This window comes from Pristis pectinata, chromosome 5, assembly GCF_009764475.1.
Source record: "Pristis pectinata isolate sPriPec2 chromosome 5, sPriPec2.1.pri, whole genome shotgun sequence".
Lineage (NCBI taxonomy): Eukaryota > Metazoa > Chordata > Chondrichthyes > Rhinopristiformes > Pristidae > Pristis > Pristis pectinata.
The window spans coordinates 90,974,943-91,002,062 of record NC_067409.1 but is presented as its reverse complement, the minus strand read 5'-3'; the positions used below and the strand labels follow the sequence as shown (position 1 = coordinate 91,002,062).

The 27,120-nt window shown below is 36.8% G+C and overlaps 1 protein-coding gene across 4 annotated transcripts in view; it reads left to right on the top strand.

Moving 5' to 3' along the window:
* Positions 1-27,120, top strand: part of exoc2 (exocyst complex component 2) — a 222,625-nt gene that overhangs the window by 174,107 nt on the left and 21,398 nt on the right. For all 4 annotated transcript variants that reach the window (XM_052016796.1, XM_052016798.1, XM_052016799.1 and 1 more), the window contains exon 23: positions 12,413-12,554. In XM_052016796.1, coding sequence (XP_051872756.1) covers positions 12,413-12,554 — 142 coding nt within the window. The remainder of the gene's footprint in view (positions 1-12,412; positions 12,555-27,120) is intronic.

Genomic DNA, 27,120 nt, shown 5'->3' with positions numbered 1-27,120 from the left:
AGGACTGTAAAAATACTGGTTGTAAAGAACTGTTTAATCAATTTACAGAAGCCAAAGCACAGATTGGAACAAACACACACACATAACGGAAAGTGAAATTTCATAATTAAATATTCAAGTTTTTATTGTTTTGAAAGAATTTATGAGAAATATTTCATTGTGGAGCACAGGGAAAAAGCTTGCTAACAAAATTACTGGAAAAACTCAGCAGGTCAGTCAACATCTCTGGAAAGAAATGGTTAATGTTTCAGGTCTGAGACCCTTCATCAGAACTGAGAAAGAGAGAAAACAAGTTAGTCTAGGTAGCAGAGAAGGTTGGGGAGGGCAATGGGTGGAACAAAGGGAATTTCTCTGATGCGGTGAAATAATGTAGTTAAGCTCCTTTGTGCAATGTGCAGCTAATGTAAAACATGGCTAATGTTGTATAGTATTGCCACTGGGGACGTGCCCAAAAGACAGAATATATAAATGAAAGAAAAAGGAAGAAAAGGATATCAGACAAAAAAATAACAGTTTTGATACAGAGAGCTAGTTTGCTAAAGTTGGAGAATTTGATATTGAGTCCTATAGGCTATATTGTGCCCAGGCAAAAGATGAGGTTTTGTTCTTCAAGGTTACATTTGCCCTCTGTTTAACAGTGCAGGAGGCCACAGACAGGGAGGTCAGAGTAGGAGTGGGATAATGAGTTAAAGTGGTAGACAACTGGAAGCTCAGATTCACTGGATGGTAGGAAGGGAAGGGATGATCTGTTGAATGCAGAGGCTGGTGGGATGGAAGATGATGACCAGAGGAACTCTGATCTTGCTCTGTCCGGGAGGAGAAGGAACGAGAGCAGAAGTGTGGAATATAGATGACATCTGGTGAAGGGCTCTGTCCCTTCTGGTAGAGGGGAAGCCACACTTAAGGAATGGATCATTCTTTGCAATTTGCACCAGCTCCAACAAGATTCTATCAACAGACATATTCCATCAAAACCTCCTCTCCCTTTCCCCCAGTTTCTACCACTCACCTACACAGTAGGGGTGATTTACAGAAACCAATTAACCTGCCAACCCGTGCGTCTTTGAGATATGGGAAGAAACTGGAGCACTAGGAGGGATACCCATAAAGTCACAGGGAGAACACAGACAGAATAGACAGAAGGGACTGCAGATGCTAGATTCTGGAGCAACAATGTGCTGGAGGCACTCAGCAGGTTGAGCAGCATCTGTGGGAGGAAAGAAATTGTTGACATTTTGGGTCGAAACCCTGCATCAGGACTGAGAGTGGAGAGGTGAGATAGCCAGCATAGGGAGGAGAAGGGGAGTGGCAAGAAAGGGGTCTGAGGCGATTGGTGGACTGAGGAGGAGTGTAAGATGACAGGCAGGTAGTGCCATCCCCGCTCACCTGTCTATGGAGAACACCGACAGGACTGGGGGTCATTACTAAACCCGCGTCTCTGGAAGTGTGAGGCAGCAGCTCTACAAGCTGTGCAGCTGTGTGCCTGCCACCACTGTGCCACCCACAGTCAGCTAGCTTTATGTATATCACTCGATCAGTGCTAATCACAAACCCCCATCCTCGTAAGTTTGCAGCCCATCAAATTATTATTGAGTTCATATACTAATGATCTCATAACACTTGCACTGCTGAACGGTTACATTGTACAGGCATGAGGAAGATGGATTTATTTTCGTTTTCTGGGTGTAATCAGAAAATAGCAGCAAAGGTACAATGTTTTATACTTTGAATTGGGGAATGAAAAATAATTGCCAATTTCCATTGAATGTGCATGTAGCCATTGCCTTTGATCACAACTAAACACTTAGAAGCATATTTTAATCACTATTAATTAATTGAAAACTTGGAATAAGAGGATACCATTTAGACTCTTGTGTCCATCCAACATACTGGCTTTTTTGTGACATCATCACATGTATCATCCTTTGTCCCACAATACCTCTGATTAAGAAAAAAATAACTTGGATTGTATATTTTGTTCTTTGTAATTTCCTTTCCACACAAAGCAAGTGACTTACCCTGACGTGTAAATATTATAAATATAATATCAAGAATAGTTGATGTACAGTTCTGATTCCTTCCTACCTTGGCCCTATTTTTCATAATTTCATAGTCTAAATGTGTAATGATCATTGAGTATTCCTTTCAGTACTTGCTATGAGGTAGTATAATGTCAACAGATCTACCTATTCACTTCATTTTTTAATTTGTCCTAATAATTACTGTCACATTTATAATGATTCTCTCAAAATTTGGCTCATTATCAAGCTTTCTTTCCAGTTCATTGTATATTGTTTTATTCTTTATTATTGAATCAAATTTGCTAATCATTGCATTTCCTTTGTACATCTTCAAATCCTATTCTTGTGCATGATTTACTGTCCACTGTTCCCATGAGGGAGCTACAACAAACGAATGGATAAATCTATGTTATTGTTGCCTTACCCTTAACCCAAATTATCTTAAAACAAGGTTTCAAAAATCCCCTTGAAACTATATTAAAATCTTAAAAGAACCTGCTAACCAACAACAGTTAAAATGTCAATGTACCTGAATAAGATCTTGAGGGAAAGGACATGTCATGATTTGCTCAATATTTTTAAATGTAGGGTTATTTTGTCATAGATCTACCATGGAAGTGGATGTTTTATGAGTAATAATAGTAAAAGTTATGTAGCACAGAAACAGGGCCTTTGGCCCACCCCATCTATGCTGACCTTTTTACCATTCATACTAATCTCATTTGCCTGCATTAGGTTCATACCCTTCCATGCCTTGTCTATTTAAGGGTCTGTGAAAATGCCTCTTAAACATAGTAATTGTATCTAATACCACCACCTCCTCAAGCAGCACAATCCAGAAATCAATCATTCTCTGTGCAAAAAAAGACTTTTATCAGATTTGCTTTAAAATTCTTATCCCTCACCTTAAACCTATAAACCTATTCCCTCTTGTTTTTGATATTCCTTACCACGGGAAAAAGATTTTGATTATCTATACCTCTCATAATCTTATATATTTCTATCAGGTCACCCCTCAGCTTCCTTCACTCCAGGGAAAACAACCCCAACCTATCCAATGTCTCCTCATAGCTAAAGTCCTCCAAATCAGTCAACATCCTGGTGAATCTCCTCTGTACTCTGTGCAGTGCAATCACATCCTTCTATAGTGTGGCGACCAGAACTACACACAATACTCCAGGTGAGGCTTAACTAGTGTTTTGTAGCGTTGCAACATCATATCCCAGCACTCATATTCTGTGCTGCAACCCACGAAGGCAAGCATGGTATATGCCATCTTCACACCTGATTGACCTATGTTGCCATTTTCAGGGAACTATGGACTTGGACTTCCAGGTCTCTATGTTCATCAACATTCCTAGTGCCCTACCATTTATTGTATTGTATTTGTACTTGTAAATCCTTTTTAAGCAATCTATGAAAAATATTGCACCTGCTCAGCATCATCTTTAGTTTTTTATCAATTTTAGTTCATTATGTTAAAAACTGTTTAAAAAGATTCTCTGAGCAAAATAAAGCCAATTTCAGCCTTGCTGAACCACTGAACTACAAGACTACTGTTGCATACATCTGCCACAGTTTGCTTCTGAAAGTTATAAAGCAAATTTTATTTAAAATGGTTACTAAAATACAGCTAATCATCCTTAAAGTGATTCCAGTCAAACAGATGTAGCAAAAAGTGAGAATGACAAGGCATGCAACTGTTATTTGATCAACTGTTAAAACTCAAATGGAAAGAATTGGTGGTGAATATTTGTGTTAACGTGGGCTAAATACTGGAAGTTCTACTTCTGGGAAAAACAGTTCTCATATAAAAAGACTACTAACGATCTGATTAACCTAAACCAGATCCTGTTATTGTGACTTGTTATCGTCCATTACTTTGATGAAAAGGTAACACATGTTAAACTGTAATTACCCTCTTAATCATGAAATGCAACAACCACTTCTTTCAGGGAAAATATGGTCTGATGACAGAGCAGGAGGTATAGATAGACTATTTTTTTCTAAGTGGAGGGGGGAGTCCCTCAGTTTCTCTGCCTTACTCTGAAGCCTAATTATATTCTGCATAATAAACCAATAAGCAATATGACATATTTGTTTCTGATGAGCATGAGTTACTATAAGTTAATGTGGAGGATTCCTTTTATATGTTGCCCAAAGGTTCAAGTAATAAATTTGTAACTAGACTGAATGTATAGCCTGCATTGAAGGGGAATACGTTATAACTAGTGTAACTTTGTCTCGCTAATAATAGAATCACAGGAAGGTATTTGGCCTATCAAGTCCATGCCTGTCTTTGTTGAAGAAGCCCAATTTTGCATTTCCCCACTTTCTCCCCGTGGAATCTCTTTTGAAAGCCCTGATGAACTCTGTTTATACCACCCTTATTGGAGTGAGTTTCAAATCAATAGCACTCTTGCAAATTATCTCCTATCCAATATTTAAATGTAAGTATAGAATGAATGGTATTATGGAAAAGGGGAATCCCACTGATAATCATTTTTACAGAATAAAAATTAAAAAAATGAATTTCTGACATTGTTCAGGATAATTTTCCTTCAAAAAATGTACTACCTATTCATTTATATGCGGGGTGGTGGGGTGAGGATATTGCTGACAAGGCCAGTATTTACTTCCTTCCCTAATTACTTTTGGGGAAAAAAAATAAGCTTCCTTGTTGAATTACTTTCATCCATATGGTGAAGATACATCCATCTCTACCGTTCTGTAAGGAGATCCAGGATTTTGAGACCATATGGCTGATGAAATAATGATACATCTTCAATTAAGGATTATGTGCGACTTGGTGGGGGGGAGAGAGGAATGGAAGTGATAGTGTTAATGGAAACTTGTTACTTTTGTTCTTCTAAGTGGTAGAAGATCAAGTTTAGTAGAAGTTTGAGAAACCTTAATGAGCTATTGCAATGCATTTCATAAAATGCACGAGGCTGTGGTGCACCCAGTGATGGAGGGAGGCAATGTTTTGTCCCAGATGATGTCAAGTTTCATCAGTGTTGTTGCCACCAGAGTCACCCAGGCAAATGGAAATGGTTTTGCACCACACTCCTGCTTTGTTTGTTGTATACTTTGGAAAGGCTTTGGGGAATTAGTTGAGTCATTTGCCTCAATACCCAGCTCTCACCTGCTCTTCTAGCCAAGGTATTTATGTGGCTTGTTTCAATAAGTTTCTGGTCATTGATAATCTCCAGAATGTTGAAACTGTGAAATTAAGTCATGGTGGTGTTATAATTATTAGTTTTTTTTAATCCATCAGTTGAATCAATTAAGCTAATTTTCATTATTTGGTAATTTGTTTACCTAACTTTTTTTTAGTGCTTCCATTACCTTTAATACATTGTAAATATTTTTGTTAGTTTCTCAGTAGCTTATTAATGTTTCTGAATGACGGAGACGCTTAGAAATAGACAATTTTCTCAGCCTGCTAAACTCATTGTATGTTTATTTGCAAAACAAATAACTCATCACTTTTTATCCTAAAATGTGTAGCAACAATTTCAGAATTTATATTCTGATATATGTGGTGTAAACATGATTCTTGGTTAGCAATTACATTTTTTATTACTGTAAACAAAAATTTGGTATATATGTTATACATGCAATTTTTTATGTGGTGTTATAAATAATCCCTTTCTGTGTGTCTTTAATGGCACTTTACTCCACTTTTATTTAGCTGTTAAGGGCAAGGAAAAATTACTTTAATGAAATTAAGTTGGACCTTTTTGTGGTTTTGAATGTCGTCCTGTAATTGGTCAATTGGTTCCCTTTTTATTATCCAGACTAGTAATTATTTTTTCAAGAAAACAAGTGTTTTTCTTGTTCAAATAGAGATGCCAGTTGCAAACATGTTTTAAATATTAGATGCATATTAAACAGGTTAGATAAAATGTGTAAAATCCCATTCTGCCTCGCGGTAACATTGGTTCATATTACTTCAGTTGTCAGATTGTGGTCAGCACACTGCACCTTAGCAATTTTTATTCCCATTACAATGCACTGCAAATGCAAAAGGGAAGGAGTTTGCTGTTAAATGGTTCAGAGTCAGCAGCAGTTACCCATTCACATGGTAGCAAGTCCAGGATTTCCTTGCATTTGTGGTTAAATACGGAAATCCTGAACTTACTCCTTTATAGTTGAGTATATTTCAACAAGCTCTGCTGCAGTTCAGTGGTGGAGCTTCATCTTGCAGAGTCTCTCAAGTACTCCAGTATTTACTCTGTGGAATCATCTTTTTCATTCTGTGCCAGGTTAAACCGGGCATTGCATGCATAACTGCATTGATTTCAATGGGAATTGTAGGGGTACAGGGATGATGGTAAAATGGCAATTTTCTTTCCAAATTAGATTTTGTTTATATAAAGCATATGTAAAGAACTTTTTATCTGTTTTCATTTTTTTTTAAATTTAAAAATTGGTTTATTGTTTGTTTCATTTTTAATAGTTCTTAAAGTTCCTAGTTTCAGAATGTCAATTGCAGCTAGTTGATCCATGCCGGTAAAAATGGGCTGCATTGTAAAATATTCCTTAATATTGAAAGACTACTTCAGTATGATGCTTCTTTATTATAAATGAAAGAAAAGCAAGAATATGCTGGAAATGCTCACAAGTGTCTCTTTACACCCTCTGACCCAATTTCTGTATCTTGCATATTTGTAGATAGGGAAAAAGTTACTGATAATGACTTTTCATCAGAGCCAGAAAAAGTTAAGAGATAAAAGATTTTAAGACAAAGTGAGTGGGTCACAAACAAATAGAAAGCTGAAAGGCAGGAGACATTAATTGACAGAAGGGATGATGGGAAAAAGCAAAAGGGAGATGAGTAAGGAAACAAAACCAGAGGGTCCCATTCTCACTTTGATTTTTATGTTTACCTCTAACACTGTCCCAATAAACCTTCGTATTTGGAACAACATCTGATCTTCTAATTAAGCACCTAGTAGTTGTATGGGTTCACTAATTTGAGATGATCAGAATTTCCAGCGTTTTTATTTCAGATTTCCATTATTCACTGCACATTCTTCTGTAATTTTACGGGAGAACAAGCCTTCCCTGCCATTCAGTATGAGCATGACTAATCTAACCCAGGCTGCTTCTGTGCCAGTACCCCATGGCCTTTAATTCCCCAATCTTTCAAAAATGTATCTACCTCCTCTTTGAATACCTCTAGTGTTCTAGCCTCCACAACCCTGCAGGTTAGAGAATGCTAGTGATTCACAAATCTGCACAAAAGGAAACTCCAATGCATCTTGCCCTTAAATGACTACCCCCTTATCTCTAACTATGTTCCCTCATTCAAGACTCCCCCACTAGTGGAAATGACTCAACATCTACCCTGTTGTGCCCTCTTAGGATTTTATATGTGTCAATAAGTTCATCCCTCATACTTCTAAACAGTCAAGAATACAGATCCAACCTCAGCCACTCATGATAGGGCAATCCTCTCGTCCCAGGAATTAGCTTGGGGAATCTTATAGCTACAAGATAAGGGGCCAGTCATTTAAAGACTAAGGTACATCTCTTCTCCTCAGAGGGTAGTGAATCTCTGGAATTCTCTGCCCCAGAGGGTAGTGGAGGCCAAATCATTAGATATTTGAATATAAATATTTGAAAGATCAAGAATTGGGGGTTATAGGGAACTGACACAGAAGAGGAGCTGAGGCCAGCATAGATAACCATGATTGTACAGAATGGTGGGGCCTGTTGACCTACTCCTACTGTTATTTTCTTGTATTCTTGTGGAATCTGTCTTGCACTGCCTCCATATCCTTTCTTAAATAAGAGGACCTGAAGAGTACTCTAGGTTCGGCCTCACCAACAACCTGTACAATTGTAACAATACTTCCCTGTTTCTAAAATCCCATTCCCTTGCAATAAAGTCAATAGCCTGTTGCTCTCAGAACTACTTACTGCACGTCATACATTTGCAATCCCTCCCCATTTAGGTAATAGTCTGTCTTTAGATTCCTTCTACTGAAATACATGACCTCAAACTTTCCCATATTTAACTCCAATGGCCAAATTTTCGTTCATTCACTAAACTTGTCTATACCCAGTTTCAGAGTCCAAATATCCTTATTACAATGTGCCCTCCCAATATTCTACTACCTCCTCCAGGTCCTTAATATAAATAACTGAGGGCAAAAAATAATCTGTGAGCTCCTCCACCTGTGCCATCCTTCCAGAGCCACTTATTCCATCTCTCTTCAATACGATAACCAGTCTTCAATCTGTGCAAACAAATTTCCCCAATACCATGAACTCTTGTGCACCAGTCTTCTATGTGGCACCTTGTACAGAATCCAATACAGTACATCTACAGATTCCCCCCAATTGACTCTGCTTGTTATAACCTTGCTCCAGCAAATGTGTCAAACATGATTTACCTTTCATAAATTCATATTGACCTGATTTGATTATATGAATCTTTTTTAAATAACTAGTTATTTCTTATGATGGAGGATGTATTACAATGAGTAGAATGATCAGTCATGTGCTGTGAAATTCTTCTTGGGTTTGTTTAACTTAATCACTAGTAAAACTAGAGATCTTAGAATGTTTTTTTATGAAATGCATTTTCACAAAGTTCTGTGCTATACATAGTAAACAGAGTTTGCTTGTAGTTGTCAAATAGTTTTGTTAGTAGCAGTAACATGTAAAAACATCCTCCAGTCCTTTGATATATAAGGGAATGATTAAAATATGTGGCATTAGAGCGCTACCAAGATATGCTCTTTTGTAGTCTGTTCTTTTTTGCCAAATGTCTTTTTTTAATTCTGGCATTACAAATTCTACTGTTTTTGTATAAAATACATTAAAATGCTTCCTCCATGTTTTGAAGGGTATATTTTACATGTCTGAATGACCCACAGAGATATCTTCTTCATTTGTGTCCTCTGTGACATCTCTGTAAGTGTAAAACAAAAACATAATCTGGTGCAGTAATGAGATCAAAATCTATTTATATGTAATATTAAAAATAATATTTTAAACTTTAAATATTCCAAATTTGACACCGAATAGTAAAAGGTCAACTGCGAGAAGATTAGAACCTCAATCCAGAAGCTATGGTACTGAACTAGCCCATCAGAAGTACCATAGGTTGCAGTTGAGATTGTATCATGGCAAGCTCTGAAATTGAACTCTATAAATTTGTAGATTGAAATCTACCAAATTTTCCTCTGAGGAAGGCAACTTGCTACTCCCATTTGATGTGATCCACACTATGAGTGAGCTTGTAGGTCATCCAGGGACCAAGAAATGGACAGTAAATGCCACACCCAGGACTGCAGTGATTCAAGGTAATGACTCACCTGATGGGCAAAAAATGCTGGCTTCCCAGCCTTGCCTAGATGCTGAAAAACTAAAAATTTAAAATAAAAATACTCACCTATCCTTCTCTTACACCCAAAGAAAGTATGCGCATTCTACTCAGTATCTCCTCGCACAACACTCTTCTCATCCCAGGAACCAATCTAGTGAATATTCCTGGTGCCCCTTCCTGGGAAATGTATCTTTCCATGGTTAACAGGTTCAATATTGTGCATAATCTAAATTTCACAAAAGCTCTATTTAATTTCTGAAAGAATTAATTCCCATGTTCTCCAACTCCCTTCAAATAGAAACCCACATGACTATGACTTCCTAATTGGGCATTGTACCTGGGTGTTAACCTTGACAAAAAAAGGTTTTGGTGAACAATGTTAACAAAAGAATGATAATGAAAGACGATATCATAAGTATGACCAGAAGCAAAGTTTGTCAGCTAGAAATATATTAGGACATATAAAATATTCAGATAAATGCATGAATTCTTTAAAAACTTGTTCCTCAAATCATTGAGCTGAAAACAGATTGAGGGCAATGGCACAATCATTCCATAACTCTGATGTCACTGGGCATTTGTTTTTAAAGATCTTACTCTGTTATATTAGTTCATATAACTTTGTTCCTTCTGCATTAGTACTGCATCTGATCAGGTTTGAATGTTTTTGTCTGCAATTAGATTTTTTCCTCTTCGCCCACCTTCCTTAGTGTAGATATGTTTATCTTAAGTAGCTATAAAAATCTTTTCCAGATAATCTATGTTGTGGTAATAGTGTGAAAACTCCTGAAAGCTATCAGTTCTCCTCCTACAAGCAGAAGCGCCTGTCGCCACTCAAAAACTTGTCTCACTCAAAAACTTAAAAAGTTCTCAACCAATGAGGAAATGTTCTTGCCCACAATGTGACATCTCAGTGGGAGTCGAGAAAACAACTGCATGTATTTATAATTTGTATCATGATGTTTCTCAGTATGTTTTCAAACTATTTTACACACTTATGAAGTGCAGCCACTGCTGTCATGCACCCAAAAGCAAAAACTATGAAAGGTATCAACAGCATAAGAGAAAGGATCAATTAATCTGTTCTGGTGGATGTGATTTGAAGGATAATGAGAAATCCCATGCCATTAAATTAACTTCCACTTTAATGGAAATGGAGGTGTTAATTCAACACCTCATTTGAAGTATGGTATCTCTGACAAAATAACATTGATCCATTATTATATCAAAATGTTAATCAAGATTGTGTACTCATGTTCTGGAGCTTGATTTGAAGCAACAGTTTCTGGCTCATAGACAAGGTCATTCCAAATGGTCTGAAGCTGCTACTTGCAATGTTACATTCAACTTAATGCAATGAAAAATTCAGTTTTTCTAAAGCATGGGTCACTTGTGAAGTCATACTACACTTCCTCTTAAATATGTGCTACAGACCACATGTGAAAATAGAATGTGCTGCAAAGTAAATCTCTGTGGGCCATGTCTATCAACATTATCCCAGTATTAATTTATACACCATAATAGGTTTGTTTTCCTTTAATGATCTATGATATATTCTATGTATAGTCATCTCTACTGATTTGTCCAAGAAGGGATTTTTGGATTTGATCTAGATTAAAAACATATGCTGAAAATTCTCAGTAGGTCAGACAGCATCAGTGGAGAGAGAAACCAAGGTAATATTTCAGGTTTTGATAAATGTTCATTAGAAACCAAAATTGCTTTTAAATTATTCTGGATATTGATCCTGTTCTTTATCTAGGATGCTTAGCATAATGGTTCAAGACTTCTATGTAAACTGAGACAGTGAGGATTGAAAAAATGGGCAGGTGCAGGCAATGTGTGAGGTTAGGTTGGTTGTTAGCTCACGTTAATGAGGTTCCTATAAATAGGATTGATTTCATTGGCTTAGCATTAGAGGAAGCCTGGCTAAACAAACAGTGTTATGTTTTCTGAGATAAATTAGAAAGGCTTCTGATCCAGACTGGTACCCTCAATTGGCAACTTTTGGAAGTGGTAAGTATTGGGAATGACCTTTTACATTTGTTTGGAAATAAAGTTCATTGTTTGTGTTTGACTAAAATTAAGAATTGAGAATTTTCATTTATTTCTGACAAGGGAAAGCTAGGTATTACTAGATGCTCACTTTCATTGAAGTATATTTTGTTTAGTTCACTGAACTAATAAATATTATCAATAAAATTGTTTATCAGTGGTGCAATTAATTAAGTAGTAAATATTTAATAATTACATCATTAAGATGGTGGCAAGGGTGCACAGATTCATATTGATTAAAGAGGCATGAATAAAAATTGCATTAGAATTTGTCACTTAGCAAATTCTATCCTATCTTTTGTTCCTTTTCGGCATCATTGGTAGTAACATCTGTTTTGCACTAACCAGTCTCATGGAAGAAAAGATTTTTCTTGTGCACTTTTAAGTTCCTTGTTCTAAATATTTATTTGTTCAACTTAAAATAGGGAGGCTGCACAAACTGCTCTCCATAAAACATTCCTACCTGCAATTATAATGTCTCTGAAATATTCATTGTGATTGGAAATTTCAAACGAGTCCAATGAGAGGTGTTCCTTTCCAACTAAAAAGCAAAATAATGCACTTGCTAGAAATCAGAAATAAAAGCAGAAAAAGATATACATGCACAGTTTTTTAAGTCTGCATTTGTGGAGTGACAATTAACAATTCAGATATATATCCAAAATTGAAAAATAAGAGTTGATTAGGTATTCTGATATGATGCAATAACATGGTTGGTGGCAAAATACACATAGGACAATTTTCTTTTCTCTCCTTTTTCAGTTACAATAATGTTTTTGCCTATCATGTTTTAAATTTATGGATGGATGCTATATCCCAAGTCATCAGCTGCCAATGATCTTCACAGATATTGACCAACCTGCTGTATTTCTCACTGAGCCGTGTTCCTTTCCAATCATATGGCGGAACCAATGCCTTGCTGAATGTGTTTCTAAGTTTTGTTTTACTCTTTTTTTTGGAAGATCTCTGAAGTCATGGAATGTGATGTTTGCAGGTTAGCATTGGTGCTGTAAAGTATCTGGACCAGAGGCTCTTTGAAACTTATATTGAACTAAAATCGGATCCAATTGTTGGCTCTCTAGAGCCTGGAATTTATGCTGGATATTTTGACTGGAAGGACTGTCTTGCACCTACAGGTATGTAACGTTCTATCGTTGTGCTACATCTGCAAAATATTTTTAAAATCTCAGTATAATGGCTGCTCTTAATTTTACTACAGTGTATTAATATAGCCCTCCAGTAAGAATTCCAGAATATATAGTGCTTAATGAGCTTCTGCATCTGTTAGGCTTAGTTTTATTTAAAAATAGCTTGCAAACTACTATGCTGTGCGCTACATCACCAGATAAATGTTCACAGTTTGTGTAGAATTTCTCTGTTAGTTTAATACAGGCATTAACTCCATTTAACTAGATTAGTACCATTAAAATAATAGATATAAGAATATGTCAAGCAGTTACTCAGTGGTAACAGCAGGAGTTATTTCCATGCTGAACATTTATTGCATAAATCATGCTTTCTTTTGTGGAATCTAATTTAAAAAGTGCTCAAGTTATAAGTGTGAGATTTCAGAAAAAAATTGTCTTTCCATCTTGCAGAACTTTTGTCTCTGAATCAGTATTTCATTATACAGATTAAGGGCCTTTTTCCCCCCTCTTCCCCTTTCTCCAAAATTTAGAATTTATTCATCCTACAGATGATTTCTGAATTTTTGTTGACAATTGTGGTGCACATTCTTAAAACATTTGAAACGCTGATGCATCTTGTCCATCACTTCGTTGTTTTTTGATTTCTGGTGCTGCATATATTCCAAGTAAACATTTGGGAATGATCTTAAGAGAGTGGTTTGGCAACAAAGTATTTATCTGACTTAATGGACAAGCATGTGACTTATAAAAATAACAAAAGCTTGTTTTCAGAATGTTTAGTCATCTTCTCTATTGATGTGCAAGATTAAAGAGAAAATGTTGAATAAGTTTTAAACTCTTTAAGAGTTCTTCAAATCTTTGTTTATAAATTTGCTTCCAATTTCTAAACTTTTGTCGAAAACTATTATCACGTTTGGTTTTGAGGAGATGGGAGGTCTGAGGTACCACAACGTGGCCAAACATCTGCAGTTTCTTGGTGAGCAAACAAACTGTCAACGTTTTTCCAGAAAATTTCTTCTTGCTGTCTTTGAGCTTGCTGAATAACTTGATAAAGGAAGCTTTCTTGGACACATTTCACAAATTCCACTCCATCCAAGCCCTTGCATTATGGTTGGCCCAGTCGATATTAGGGAAGTTAAAATCTCCCGCTAATACTACAGTATCATATACAGTACAGTACAGATGGTACAGTATCCACTGAAATCTTGGTTATAGTAATTGTGGAATGTTTCTTGGTTGGCTCTTCTTTCCCTTTTCGATGTCTAGGGAGTTGAGTGCATTATTTCCTAAATATCATGTTTAATAGGGTTTTGGCTCGTATGGACAAGGATGAAAAATTGATGGGTAAAACATTCACTGAGAGGCTTTCAAAGAGAAGGTGGGTGCAGGTTCACAGTAAACACATTTCCATGATGGGGAAAGGAGGGGCATCCAAGGCTAGAACTGCCAGGGTGACGAATTATATATGCATAAAATTTCCACTTTGAGCAATCCACAATCCTTGCACAACTTGTGACTAAAATTATGCTCATTTGGAGAAGTATTTCTTTCTCTGCATGATTCTGCACAAGGTAATTTGCACATAATTGAATGCAAACTCTTCTGTGTTTAATCCACTAGTTTTTGAAACATTTTAAAAGATGAGTTTTAAAAAATCGTTGACATATTTAGGGGTTTCAACATACTGAAATTTGGTCAATAAAACAGAAAAGGGCTTTTCATCAATGGGTGACCAGATTTTAAATTATTGGAACAACCTTTTCAAAAAATATGTTGGGGTAAAGAGGTAAGCTTCAAAATAAAAATATAAAATTATGCATTTAAAATCCCTTTAAAATGTACCTATTAACATATTTCTGCTCAAAAGATACAGCTTAATTTTAAGACCTGGTAGCAAGCACAATTAGCAAAAACTCCCAACAGAAATTCACTGACAAATTTGTGGATGGGGCTAACTTTCTGCTTAGTATTTTTTAGACTGAAGCAAAGGATAATGGAAAATATGCACCAAATGTAATTTACACTTACTTGTGCCAAAAAAAAGCTACTTACTAAAAGCAATTCCTATAGTCATTAAAATGAACCAGAAAACGGGTACATGACTATTTGAAAGTCATAGTACAGTAAGGAACCAAAGGGACTGCAAATCTTTGCAGGAACTCTTAAGGGAATGGCAGGCCCGCAGTGTGTATGAGAACAGATTAGAAGCTAAAATAAGACGATCCAAAAATATTTTATCAATGAGTATTCAAATGAATTGTGGAGGCATTTAGCATCCAAAGGTAAGATTTTCTTGTGAAGGGAAGGACATGGATCAATGAATGCTAAATGAGTTCTTTCCCTTTCCTCTGGAAGAGAGAATGCTTTCTGTGTCAAGGTAAAGTAGACATGGGAATGAAATTAAATAAGATAAAAGTAAGTGTAAACTATTAAAAGGTGGAACTTGACCATATTCAGAGATGGAAATGTGTTCTGAGTCCTGATGGGACACATCCTAGGTTACTGATAGAAGTACGGATAGAAATTCCAATTCTGCTACAATTTTCCAATCATCTTTAGACATTGGAGTTAAACTGCAGGGTTGCAAATGTTGCATTCTAGTTAAAAATGAATGATAAATTACAAGCCAATCTGGGTAAGAGCTGGTTGTGAGGAAACATTTTAAAAATAATATTTAGGACAAATTTAATTGTCACATGGAAAAGTATGTAAGTAAAGTCCAGACGGAAGCATTAATGGCAAATTACATCTGATAATGCTGGAGTTCTTTGATGAAGTAGCAGAGAGAGAGTTGATAAGAATATTGTGGTTGATGTGTGTATCAGCTTTAAAAAGCCTTTCAAGGAAGTTCCGCATGCAAGTCCTGAATCAGGGTTTTGACCCAAAACGTTGACAATTCCTTACCCCGCACAAATGGTGCTCCACCTGCTGAGTTCCTCTGACAGATTGTTTGTTGCTGCAAATTCCAGCATCTTGTGTGTACCATATAATAGGTTTGATAGGATAGAATGGTGAAATGACCGTATGCATGGCAGGTAAAGTTTATTGCACAGATTCATTTTGGTAGGAAGGATGATGAGAGGCAGTACAAGCTAAATGGTCCACTTTTAAAAGGGAGCAGAACCCTGTGTCCCAGTAGACAAAGTTCCATGCCCAGATTATGAATATGTAAAGTTATCTTTTACAATTTCAATGCATCTGATTCCTGAACAAATCTAAAATGATTTAAGTTTGTTCAATTGCCAGTGTTCAGTGCAGGAGATTCTTTCATGGAATATCAATCTGCATTTTTGAATCTCTTCTATTTTGTGTATTTTTTTAAAAACATAATATTGCATTTGGAAATGAATGTAGAAAATCATAATTGTGTGGGAGGAGAAGTCAAAGCCCAAACTTTGCTTTCTATAATTAATTGAATATTCATCTCTTCTCGGCAATTGAGAGGAGAGAATATTTATTCATATCCACGGTGTACTGAATGCTGAATAATAGCTTTCAAAATTATTTTATTTTGCTGACAAATAACTCAATGCCTCATTCTACTTCTTAGAACTTGTGCAGGTCATCTCCATTTGATAGCAGATTTTTTTTCTGCTCCTATCTGTTTGAAATGTTGCTTTGAATAGGATTCCACATAACTCTGGTCCACTCATTGTGAAAGAGGAAATTACTGGAAATGTAAACCAATTAGCAGTGTGTGGGAGTCTATTTACAGTAATCTGGTAGCCAGAGTTCAGTACAGTTGGAGAATGTGCGCCCTCTAGTGGTTTAAAATGAAATCACATCTCAGAAAACAGCTTTCTTATATTAATGATCATGCAGAAACAAAGCTAATTATAATCATGGGGGATTTGGACAGATATTGTGCATGTATGAGTTATATTTATTGATTACTGTTATGGTTATTTTGCTATCTTCCTCATTATTTCCTACAATTGCTTGTTGGAATGACAAAAAAACAATGCATTTGTTTAGCACCTTGGCACATCAAGAAAGTACTTAATGAATAATTTCAAAGTGAAATGATTATATAAGCAAATGCTCCAATTTTGTTTTCAATGTAGCATGAACATATCATCTGTCAATCTTTAATGCATTGAATGATGAGGTACATTTCTTGTGACTTCCTAACAGTGCCACAGAGCGTTTCATGTCTCATTGTGCTTTCTACAACAGGCAGATCCTGGTTTAATATTTTCTAACCATAGCATTTCCAACACTGCAGATGTACTTCAAGACTGATTTGGAGCAGAGGTATATCCATAAGTTTTTTAAAGTTATAAAGTGCTACAAAATGAGCCAAGTTGGCCATTTGTATTCTTTCAATTTTAGCCAGAATATTCTAAGTAGAACTACCTTGTATAAATTTTCTGGATAACCCAATTCAATAATAATCACCAGAATAACAGAACAAAATGTGTAACTCTGCAACTTTCCAGTCAGATTTTAAGTCTAATTTGTGCATGTCAGATACCACATTGCTGTGCAATGTGGTCATTCATGTCAATGCTGATGGCGTGATTTAGCATAATTGTCAACACTCGTTAAAACTTGTGCTACTTTCAACTTGGTAAATCATCGCTTCATCAGAAAAGAGTGCTTTGGTACTTGGATAGTGAGAAGGGACAAGGCAAAAGGGAAGGTGCTGTGAAAAGGGGAGTAGTGGAGATGAAAGAGTGAATTGGTGAGCCCCTGAGGAAATGGTCCGTTCAGAATGCTGAAAAGGAAGGGAGTGAAAGATGCATTTGGTGATGTCATCATGATCCAGTTGGTGGAAATTGTGGAGGAAGATCTAATGAATCATCATCCTCCAGAGGTTGAAGGCAAAGAGAAGAGGAACCCTATCCTTGTTCTAGGTGGGAGAAGGATGAGTGAGATAGAAGTGCAAGAAATGAAACAGATATACTTGAGAACCCAATCAGCAATGGTCATGAGGAAACCACAATTTGGAAACAGTAAGATATCTGGGAAGCACTTGATGTAGGAGATCTCACCATCAGAGAATAGACACGCCATCGCTGGAGGAACTAGGAGAATGAAATGGACTCCTTGCATAAAGCAGCCTGGGAAAATGTGTAATCAAGATAGCTGTGGGAGTCTGTGGGCTTGTAATAGATATTGTTTGCTTACCTATCCTCAGAAGTTGAAAAGTTGAAGGGACGAGTTAGAGATGTAGCATCTGAAAGTGCAAGAAGGGTAGAAATTGGTAGCAAAGGTGATGAAATCTGAGAGTTTTTTTTTACTAACTCAGGAAAGAACACCAATGAAAATTTCAAGGTCGCAGGAAAAAGTGAGGTGAGGACTTTAATGGAACAAGAACTGTTTTACATATTCCTTGGATCCATGCGGGTTCCCATGGCTACATCTTTAATTTGGAGGAAATGAGTGGAGTGCTCAGTATGAGAGTAAGTTTATCTAGGCGATAGAGGGTGATAGTGGAGGACAACTGGCAGGGCTGTGTTCAAAAAGAAGTGAAGGGCCCTAATGGATCCATGGAGAATAAAAAGGATTGTATGTCCAATTCTATCATGTATGCTCCATTCCCCTAGAATATGTTCTATACTTGCCTCTTTCTATTAGTTCGCAATCTTTATCACTGGAATGGTAGATGTGTATGTTGTGAGAAGGATACACAGAACCTGCAAACGGATATAGTTAGCATAAGTGAGTGTGCATGAAGTTTGCAGATGGAGTATATTGCAGGAAAATGTGAGATTATGCATCTTGGAACGATGAATGAAAATGCAAAATGTCACAGTACTATTGGTTCTGGAGTTCCTGGTGCATGAAACACGAAAGGTTGGCATAGTCGTACAGCAAGTAATTAGACAGGCAAATGGAATGTTGGCCTGTATTATAAATGGCATGGAGTATAAAGGTAGGGAAGTTTTAACGCAATTTTATTGGAATACAGAAGAATAAGAAGTGATCTTACAGAAACATTTAAGATTCACAGAGGTTGACAGAGTGGATGCTGAGAGGATATTTCTTCTGGTCAGTTATCTAGAAGCAGGAGGCGAAGCTTCAGAATAAGAGTTCATCATTTAAAGCAGCAGTGAAGCTGAATTTCTTCTCTGAGTCATGAATCTTTGTATTTCTCTACCCCAGAGAGCTGTGGAGACAAAGTCATTGAATATATTCAAGGCAGAGAAAGTCAGACATTTCAACTACAAAGGAGTTAATAGGTATGGGGAGAGGGTGAGAAAGTGGTTTTGAGGCCAAGATTAGATCAGCCAGGACCTTATGACCAGTGGGGCTGGCCCGTGATACAGATTGGTCTATTTTTGCTTCTATATCTTTGTTTTTTATGGTTCTCCCACCCTTTATGTTGGTGTGTTCGGGATCTTAACTATGCAGTATGTAAATACATTTATCCTGATTTTTTCCCTCTTGTGCATTTGCCAGCAGAAACAGTTTCTCCCTCTTGGTTTATGAAAACCCATCCTAATTTTGAAGATTGCAAGACATTTTTAAGATAGTTTAGCAATGTTAACATTTTTAACATTGCTAAACTATTTTAAAGTTTACAATCCTAGCTTCTAACTCTCCACATAGCTGACCATTATCAGCAAGTTTGATATCAAGATTGATTCTCAGTGAGCAGAGTGTTAAGTTTGAATATTAAACATTGTCACTATTGTTCATGATCAGTTTTTTCCCTTAATAAGGTTTTATAAGTTATACTCTTACCCTAGATAAAAGATAAAATTTAGAATATAATTGCAAAAACATTTTATATTGTATATTTCTATTGCACTTATGCATGTTTTTTTTCAGCATTGTACTAATTCAGTGGAGAAGTTTTGTGTCTCATTTTGCTTTAGATTTTTTCATCCCTTATGAATATACTGGTAATGTAACAGACAAATCAGTAAAATATATTTGTTATCTTCCTTCAAATAATGTAATTGATCCATGTTTCATTGATATTTTTGAGGCATGTGATGTTTATAAGTTTGTCACAAAATTGTTAACAAAACCTCTCCAATGCAAGCAATAAATTGACTACAAAATGTCTTCTAGAGGTTAACAAAATCTTTAGCTTGGGATTTACTCAATTATTTATTCTAAGTTTATTGGAGATGGATGTTAATTCAATTTTAGTGCTACTTCTCTTTTTCAGTAGACATTTCTTCATTAAGGTCCAGCATCGTCAAATTTGGAAAGGAAAAATAGAGATAATATTTTGTGTAAACATTATACTTTCTGATTGACATTGCACAGGATTCTGAACCAGATATTTAACTTGTTCCTCTGATATTTAGCAGAGCAAAATTGCTTGTTTTCTCTCTAAAGCAGTTTGGAATTTGGCTTGTCATAGTTATAGCATCATGTTTGTAAAGTTTTTAAGGAAGCATAAGAACATAGAAGTAGGAGCAGGAGTAGGCCATCTGACCTGTCGAGCCTGCTCCACTATTCAATAAGATCATGGCTGATCTGGCCATGGACTCAGATCCACTTACCTGCCTTTTCCCCGTAACCCTTAACTCCCCTACTATGCAAAAATCGATCTGTGTCTTAAGTGTATTTAATGAGGTAGCCGCTACTGCTTCGCTGGGCAGAGAATTCCACAGATTCACTACTCTCTGGAAAAAGCAGTTTCTCCTCATCTTCTTCCTAGATCTATTCCCCTGAATCTTGAGGCTATGTCCCCTGGTTCTAGTCTCACCTACCAGTGGAAGCAACCTTCCTGCCTCTATCTTATCTATCCCTTGCATAATTTTATATCTTTCTATAAGATCCCCTCTCATTCTTCTGAATTCCAGCAAGTGTAGACCCAGCTGACTCAATCTGTCCTCATAGGCTAACCCCCTCATCTCCGGAATCAACCTGGTGAACCTCTTCTGCACCGCCTGCAAAGCCAGTTTAACTTTCCTCAAGTAAGGAGACCAAAACTGCACGTCGTACTCCAGGTCCTGCCTCACCAATATCCTGTACAGTTGCAGCATAACCTCCCTGCTCTTAAATTCAATCCCTCTAGCAATGAAGGCCAACATTCCATTTGCCTTCTCGATAACCTGTTGCACCTGCAAACCAACCTTTTGCAATTCATGCATAAGCATTCCCAAGTCCCTCTGCACAACAGCATGCTGCAACCTTTCACCATTTAAGTAATAATCTGATCTTCTATTTTTCCTTCTGATGTGGATGACCTCGCATTTACCAACATTGTACTCCATCTGCCAGATCCTTGCCCTTTCACTTAACCTATCTATATCTCTCTGCAGACTCTCCGCATCCTCTGCACAATTTGCTTTTCCACTCAATTTAGTGTCATCAGCAGACTTGGGTATGCTACACTCGGTCCCCTCTTCCAAATCGTTAATGTATATCATGAACAGTTGCGGGCCCAGCACGATCCCCTGTGGCACCCCGCTCACCACTGACTGCCAACCAGAGAAACATCCATTTTATCCCAACTCTCTGCCTTCTATTGGTTAACCAATCCTCTATCCATGCTAATACATTACCCCCAACTCCATGCATCCTTATCTTATGGATAAGTCTTTTATGCGGCACCTTATCGAATGCCTTCTGGAAATCCAAGTATACAACATCCACATGTTTCTTTCTATCCACTGCACTCATTACATCCTCAAAGAACTCCAGTAAGTTTGTCAAACAGAACCTGCCCTTCCTGAATCCGTGCTGTGTCTGTCCAATGGAACCCCTTCCATCCAGATGTCTCGCTATTTTTCTTAATGATAGCTTCAAGCATTTCCCTGACTACAGATGTTAAGCTAACTGGCCTATGGTTACCTGCCTTTTGCCTACATCTTTTTTTTAAACAATCTGTTTTGTAAACAGATTAAAAACAACTCATTTATAACTGGCCTGAAAATTATCACTTTCTACCTTTAAAAAGAAAGTGATTAGGAAGGCTGGTAATCTTAAGGTGAGTCATTAAAAGACATTTTCTGATTTTTTTTTTACTGCTTGTAATGGAGGGTTTTAATTAATATATAAGTTTAAAATTAATTGCTTAAGCAATCTTGATACAGGTAGATAAAAGTGAGATAATGATAATAGGCCACGAGATTTAATAGGAAAAGTAGAATGCTGGAAGACACTGAACTAATCACAAAAAACAATAAATGTCCCATCAATTCTCAAAACGTAGAAAAAATAAGAACAGGATTAGGCCGTTCAGCCCTTTGAGCCTGTTCTGCCAGACAACACAATCATGCCTGATCTTCTATCTCAGTACACTATTCACACTCTATCCCCATATCCATAATGCCTTTTGTGCCTAGAAATGTATCTCCTTCTTAAATCTATTCAGTGACCTGGCCTTTGCATTCTTGGGATAGAGAATTCCAAGAAATTTCTCCTTACCTCAGTCCTACATATCATGCCCAGTATTCTGAGATTGTGACCCTTTGTTCTAGATATCAACCCCCCCCCCGCCCCCCCCACCCACAAAACACAATTGACTACCAGAGGAAACAACCTCTCTGCATCCAGCCTGTCAAGCCCTATTGTACAATGCAGTGAGATCTCCTCTCATTCATTGAAACTCTGGTGAATACAGGCCTAGATAACCCAGTCTTTCTCTTTGAGCAATTCTGGCATCCCAGTAATCAGTCTGTTGAACCTTTTAGAAATCTGCATCCTTCTGCATTAAAGAGCAGGAAAAAAAAATTCCTTATGTTCTTCTCTTAATTTGGATCCAGTGCCAGACTCTAAAATATTCCTTGCTTGGAGTTTGAACCCATGGCATCCTGGTTACAAGGCAAGTCCTTTAGTTCACTCTGGTCCTCACCAAGACTACAATGCTTAAATATGTTGTGTTTTTGTTAAAGGAAATGATACAGTGCTTGTAAAATAAAAAGCCCAATTTTAATTAAGGAACAAGGTCTAATGAAATACCACAATAATGTCAAAGGTAGAATGGGATGTATTTCCCACAATATCTAGACCATCTAAATTTGCACAATGGTTCTGAATAGTTACTGCATCATTTTACCAACATCACATGAGTTTTATTCCTTGTGTCTTTCTAGTATTACAGTTCTGTGCACCACCTTTACTGATCCCCACCAATGTGGGGGGAAAACATCACTGTTCATGGCATCATCTTGGCAGGTTGTCAAAATATAAAATTAGGCTGTATACTCAAATATATAAAAAAATTCAATCTCTTTTCCATTTTCTTCACATTTTGAAAAATGTTTAATTCAGTTACGTATTTAATGCATACTAATGGAAAAATATACAATAGCTGCTTCAATCAACACTGAAATTTTCATGTATAAGAAACAACCAGGCAAATGCATAAAATTCAAGCTAAAAACAATATTTACTTACCATATCTGTTTGACACTGATGATTGTTATGGCCTGGCTGTGCATTCTTGTAATGCTTCCAATCCGTTTTATTCAAAATTTTCACAGAAATCTGTTTAAGGGGAAGTGTGTTGATTTCACTATACCAATCTGACCTTCAGCAGATAATTTCCACAAATTACATGTGAATCTTCATGGACATACTGCCATTATAGGAAAACCCATGAGGAAGTCATTGTGTAGTCTGGTTGTGTCTGCCTGATCTAATTGTAATTTAATAACATTTTACAGAACTACAAGTAAAGAATGATCTTATAATGCATCATTGTTATATGAATCTTCCCACTAGTGAAATTATTGGTTTGCAGTCTAACTGCCTTTTTATCACTGCTGATTATTTTGATGCAACATGATGCATTTTCCTGAAAATTCCCTTGCTGCTGGGAAAATGGGGTGGAGGCATATTGTCATTCAGAACTTTCTCTAATGGGATGAGTAACTGTTGATTAAGTGGAGATTCCCCACCACAGTTTCTCCAATACTATAGAAAGATTAGACTTAGTTGTTCAACTATATTTTAGAGAGAACTGCAAAAGAATGCTCTCAAATAGTGCTGTGGGAAATGAACTTAGGAACACAATGGAGTAGAAAGCTATCTGAGCCCATTTTCAGGCTCAGTATTGGTGCTGCTCAGGCAGTGTACACTAGACTCAGAAGATCCTAGGGTTGCTCCAAAATGGGCATTTAGTCTAACCTAGATGGTTTAGTTGCCTGATGCAACTTCACATGTAGTTCTACTTTTGGTAACAGGTGTAATCTTAGACACCTGCATCGGAACCCAACTTTAGCTGAAATTTTGAATGCACGTAGGGACAAACATGTTTTGAGTCCAGATTGTGGGTCAGAAAGCAGAAGGTGGTGAACGAGGTAAGTTTTTTTTTCAAAGATTACCTTTGGGGTAGCTTGTGGATCAGAGGATTTTGAATTGAAACTGAACCTAGTAATTAACCTAAAATTAAAATATGGTGAAACATTTAAACTTGTTATGTTTTTGTATTTTCTCACTGAGGGAAGTAATATTGTAAAACGTGTTATTTTTAACTTGTATTTCTTTCCCAACCTTTCTTTGCATCATCTTGAAACTAGCTTCAGAAATTGTGTTCTAGAAGGTTGTCTAGAAGCTCCACTTCTACTTACAATATTTAAAATATTACCAGTTTATTTGGGTTTTAATTTTATGGATTAAGAGCAACATTTACTTTCTTCTTGCTTCACAGTTATTTCAATTTTCCTGCAGTTCTTCAATTGTTACCATTTCAATGTCTCTGCTAAATTAAGAATTTCAACTGGGGTTTTGTGGAAGTGAAGTACTTCTCCCCTGTAAGAACTTTTCATGTTGCAGTTTGTCATCTGCGCTTTAGGTGGCCCTCTTTCCCAAAAGTGCTCTGATTGCAAGCACTTGATCCCACAACATATTATCTTTTATAATGTTTATATGAAAGAAAAAGATCACTTCTTCGGAATAACATTTCCTTTGCATCCACAAACCTGTTATTTGGGTCCATCAGATGACTTAAATATGTACCTGGCCACATGGATGCTCTTATTATTGTATTCTGTAATTTTTTTCATGATTAGGCATTTCAGATCAGTTATTATGATGGATCTTGTGACCTGTTGAATTGCATATAATACAAAAAATTCCTAATGCTGAAATAATTTGGTGGTATTCTCACTTTGAACTCAGAATGTTGCAATTTCAAATAATGATCAATATCTGTGTAAAAATCTGCACTGATCATTCAGCATGGCACTTGGGTAGTACTTGGTTGAGCTGTCTTTCGGATGAAACTTTAAATCAAGGCACCATCTGGGATAAATGTGGAAAGATTCCAAGGTAGTGTTTTGAAGAACAGTTACCCTCTTGTCCTAGATGATACTTATCCTTCCAACATCATTACTAAACAAAATTATCTGCTCATCACTGCTTACTGTATTCAAGTTACCTGCTACTTTTTTTACATTGTGATAATGTCTGTACTTTAAAGCAATGTGCTTTGTGCAAACCTGAAAAGGAAATTGAAGGTGCTTTATAAATGCAAGTCTGTTTTTCTTACATATGGAGAGATTTATGGCAATTGTACATGGCTGGCTTTGTTCTTCATCTTCAGTGATAATTGGTGGACGATATGAAAAACAATTCTTCCATTGGCATTATCCTCCAGAAAGTGATTACCCAGTAGAGTCAGTATCTTGCTGCTGAGTAAGATCACTGATTCAAGCTCACTTTCCCACCCCTTTCCAGAATTTAAGCACTTTGCCCTGATAGATATTTTACTGCTTTACTGAGATTCTATTATATATATGCAAGTGCCAGATTTTCAGTTGAAACATTAGTGGTCTAAGTTCCATGTGCTCAACCAAGTAGTGGTAACTGATCCCAAAGTATTGTAAAAGAGCAAAAATTTCTCCTGGTATTTTGTCCATTACTGCTCCAATAATACTGCTGATACATCAGATTATTTGTTCAGTCACTTGCTTTAAGCTACTGAGACCATATAGTGAACAATTTAATTTCCCTGTTTGTTTACTAATAATGGCATGAATTGTACTGAAGATAGCCCATGGCTCAAGTACACCTCCACACACACACACACACACACACACACACACACACACACACACACACACACACACACACACACACTTGTTTTCATTTTGTTATTCAATTTAAACAAAAACAAAGTCACTGACAAAGTATGTATTAAATTAAGTGATGATTCTTTGGTTTTTAATGCAGTACTGTAGTGATGAGGAATTGAATAAGTAAAGTGAGGTGGTTCAGCAAGGCTAAAGTCTTTAAAGTTTTAAAAAGGTTTGTGTTGCTATTGGCAGAGATCAACTCTGTTCCTACAGACACACGCACACTCCACAAACATGTACATTCAGACACGCACACGTGTGCATGCACACACATGTGTGCAGACACACACACACACACCCCTCCCTTGGTCTTACTCATTACATTTGTGAAACTAAGGCTCTGCTCCCCAGATCCTGAACAGTCTTATCAGAGCTTGTACTGTCAAAAGTCTTTTCAACTGTCTCAGAGTGTCTCTTCTGATTCAAATGAAATGCATTAAGCAATAAATTAATGATTTAATAATTAATGTAAAATTCTAATGTTAAAAATCCACTTGGTTAAGATACATTAGACCACTGTAACTTACTTTTTACATGTGGTAAATATGGTATTTGGAAGAGCACTTGAAACGTTGTGATATAGATAAGTATGTGATGACCAGTATGGACACAATGGGCTCTATAATTAAAAGCATAAATATAATGTTAGGTTTTAAACTTGACTTTCATTTACCATTTTTTAATGGAAGTCAACAATCCCATTCAGATGAATGGGACTACACTAGATATGCTAGCTGCAGTTGACACAACACTGAAAAGCCAGATGCAAAGTGAATGTGTCCCCTTAGCTCAGGATGATTCAGAACCACAGGTGAGGAGTTCAGTAATGGTGCAGGAAGTCAAATGCAGACATTCAGTACTTCAGTGCTGCAAATGTGCAGCCACAAAATAAGCTGACATGCAGGAAGGACATTGCAGCAGTTCTCTTGTGGGCCAATGGGCAAGGATATTGGTAATCTGGCCCAGTGACTGCATGTTCATAGTAGTTCATTGGGATATTGTGAGGCTGTAAGAGGTACTAAACATATAACAGGCAAAACTCTTGTGCTTCAGGCTTATGAAATTGTACTCCATGGGATAGAAATTTGACCTCTGGCGTAGGTACGTAATATATCAAATATTAACCATATATGCAAGTTGAATCCTGCCATAGAAATTTGGTCCCATTGACGACAACAGAAGATGAATTGCTATTCCAGTAACTCTTATCAACAAAGTTTGAACCTAATATTGCCCACACACTCACCAGTTCTTTATCATGGATGGGGATTTAAATATCCTGCAATCCACGTGATTTGGCTCCCTTTCATTTAAGAATCTTTATTTGCTAAAACATAAGTTGTAGCAGGTGTTTGTTAGCAGTTTTAGCAACAACTAAACTTATGGGTACTTGAGTTCAAGCAGCAATCCTGATCTCTGGTGCCAGGGGTGAGTGCTGTGTGGAGTTTGCATGTTCTCGCTGTTATTGCGTTGGTTTCCTCTGGGTATTCCAATTTTTTCCCACATCCAAAAGATGTGCAGATTGGTAGGTTAATTGGCCTAAGTAAATTGCCTTTAGTGTGTAG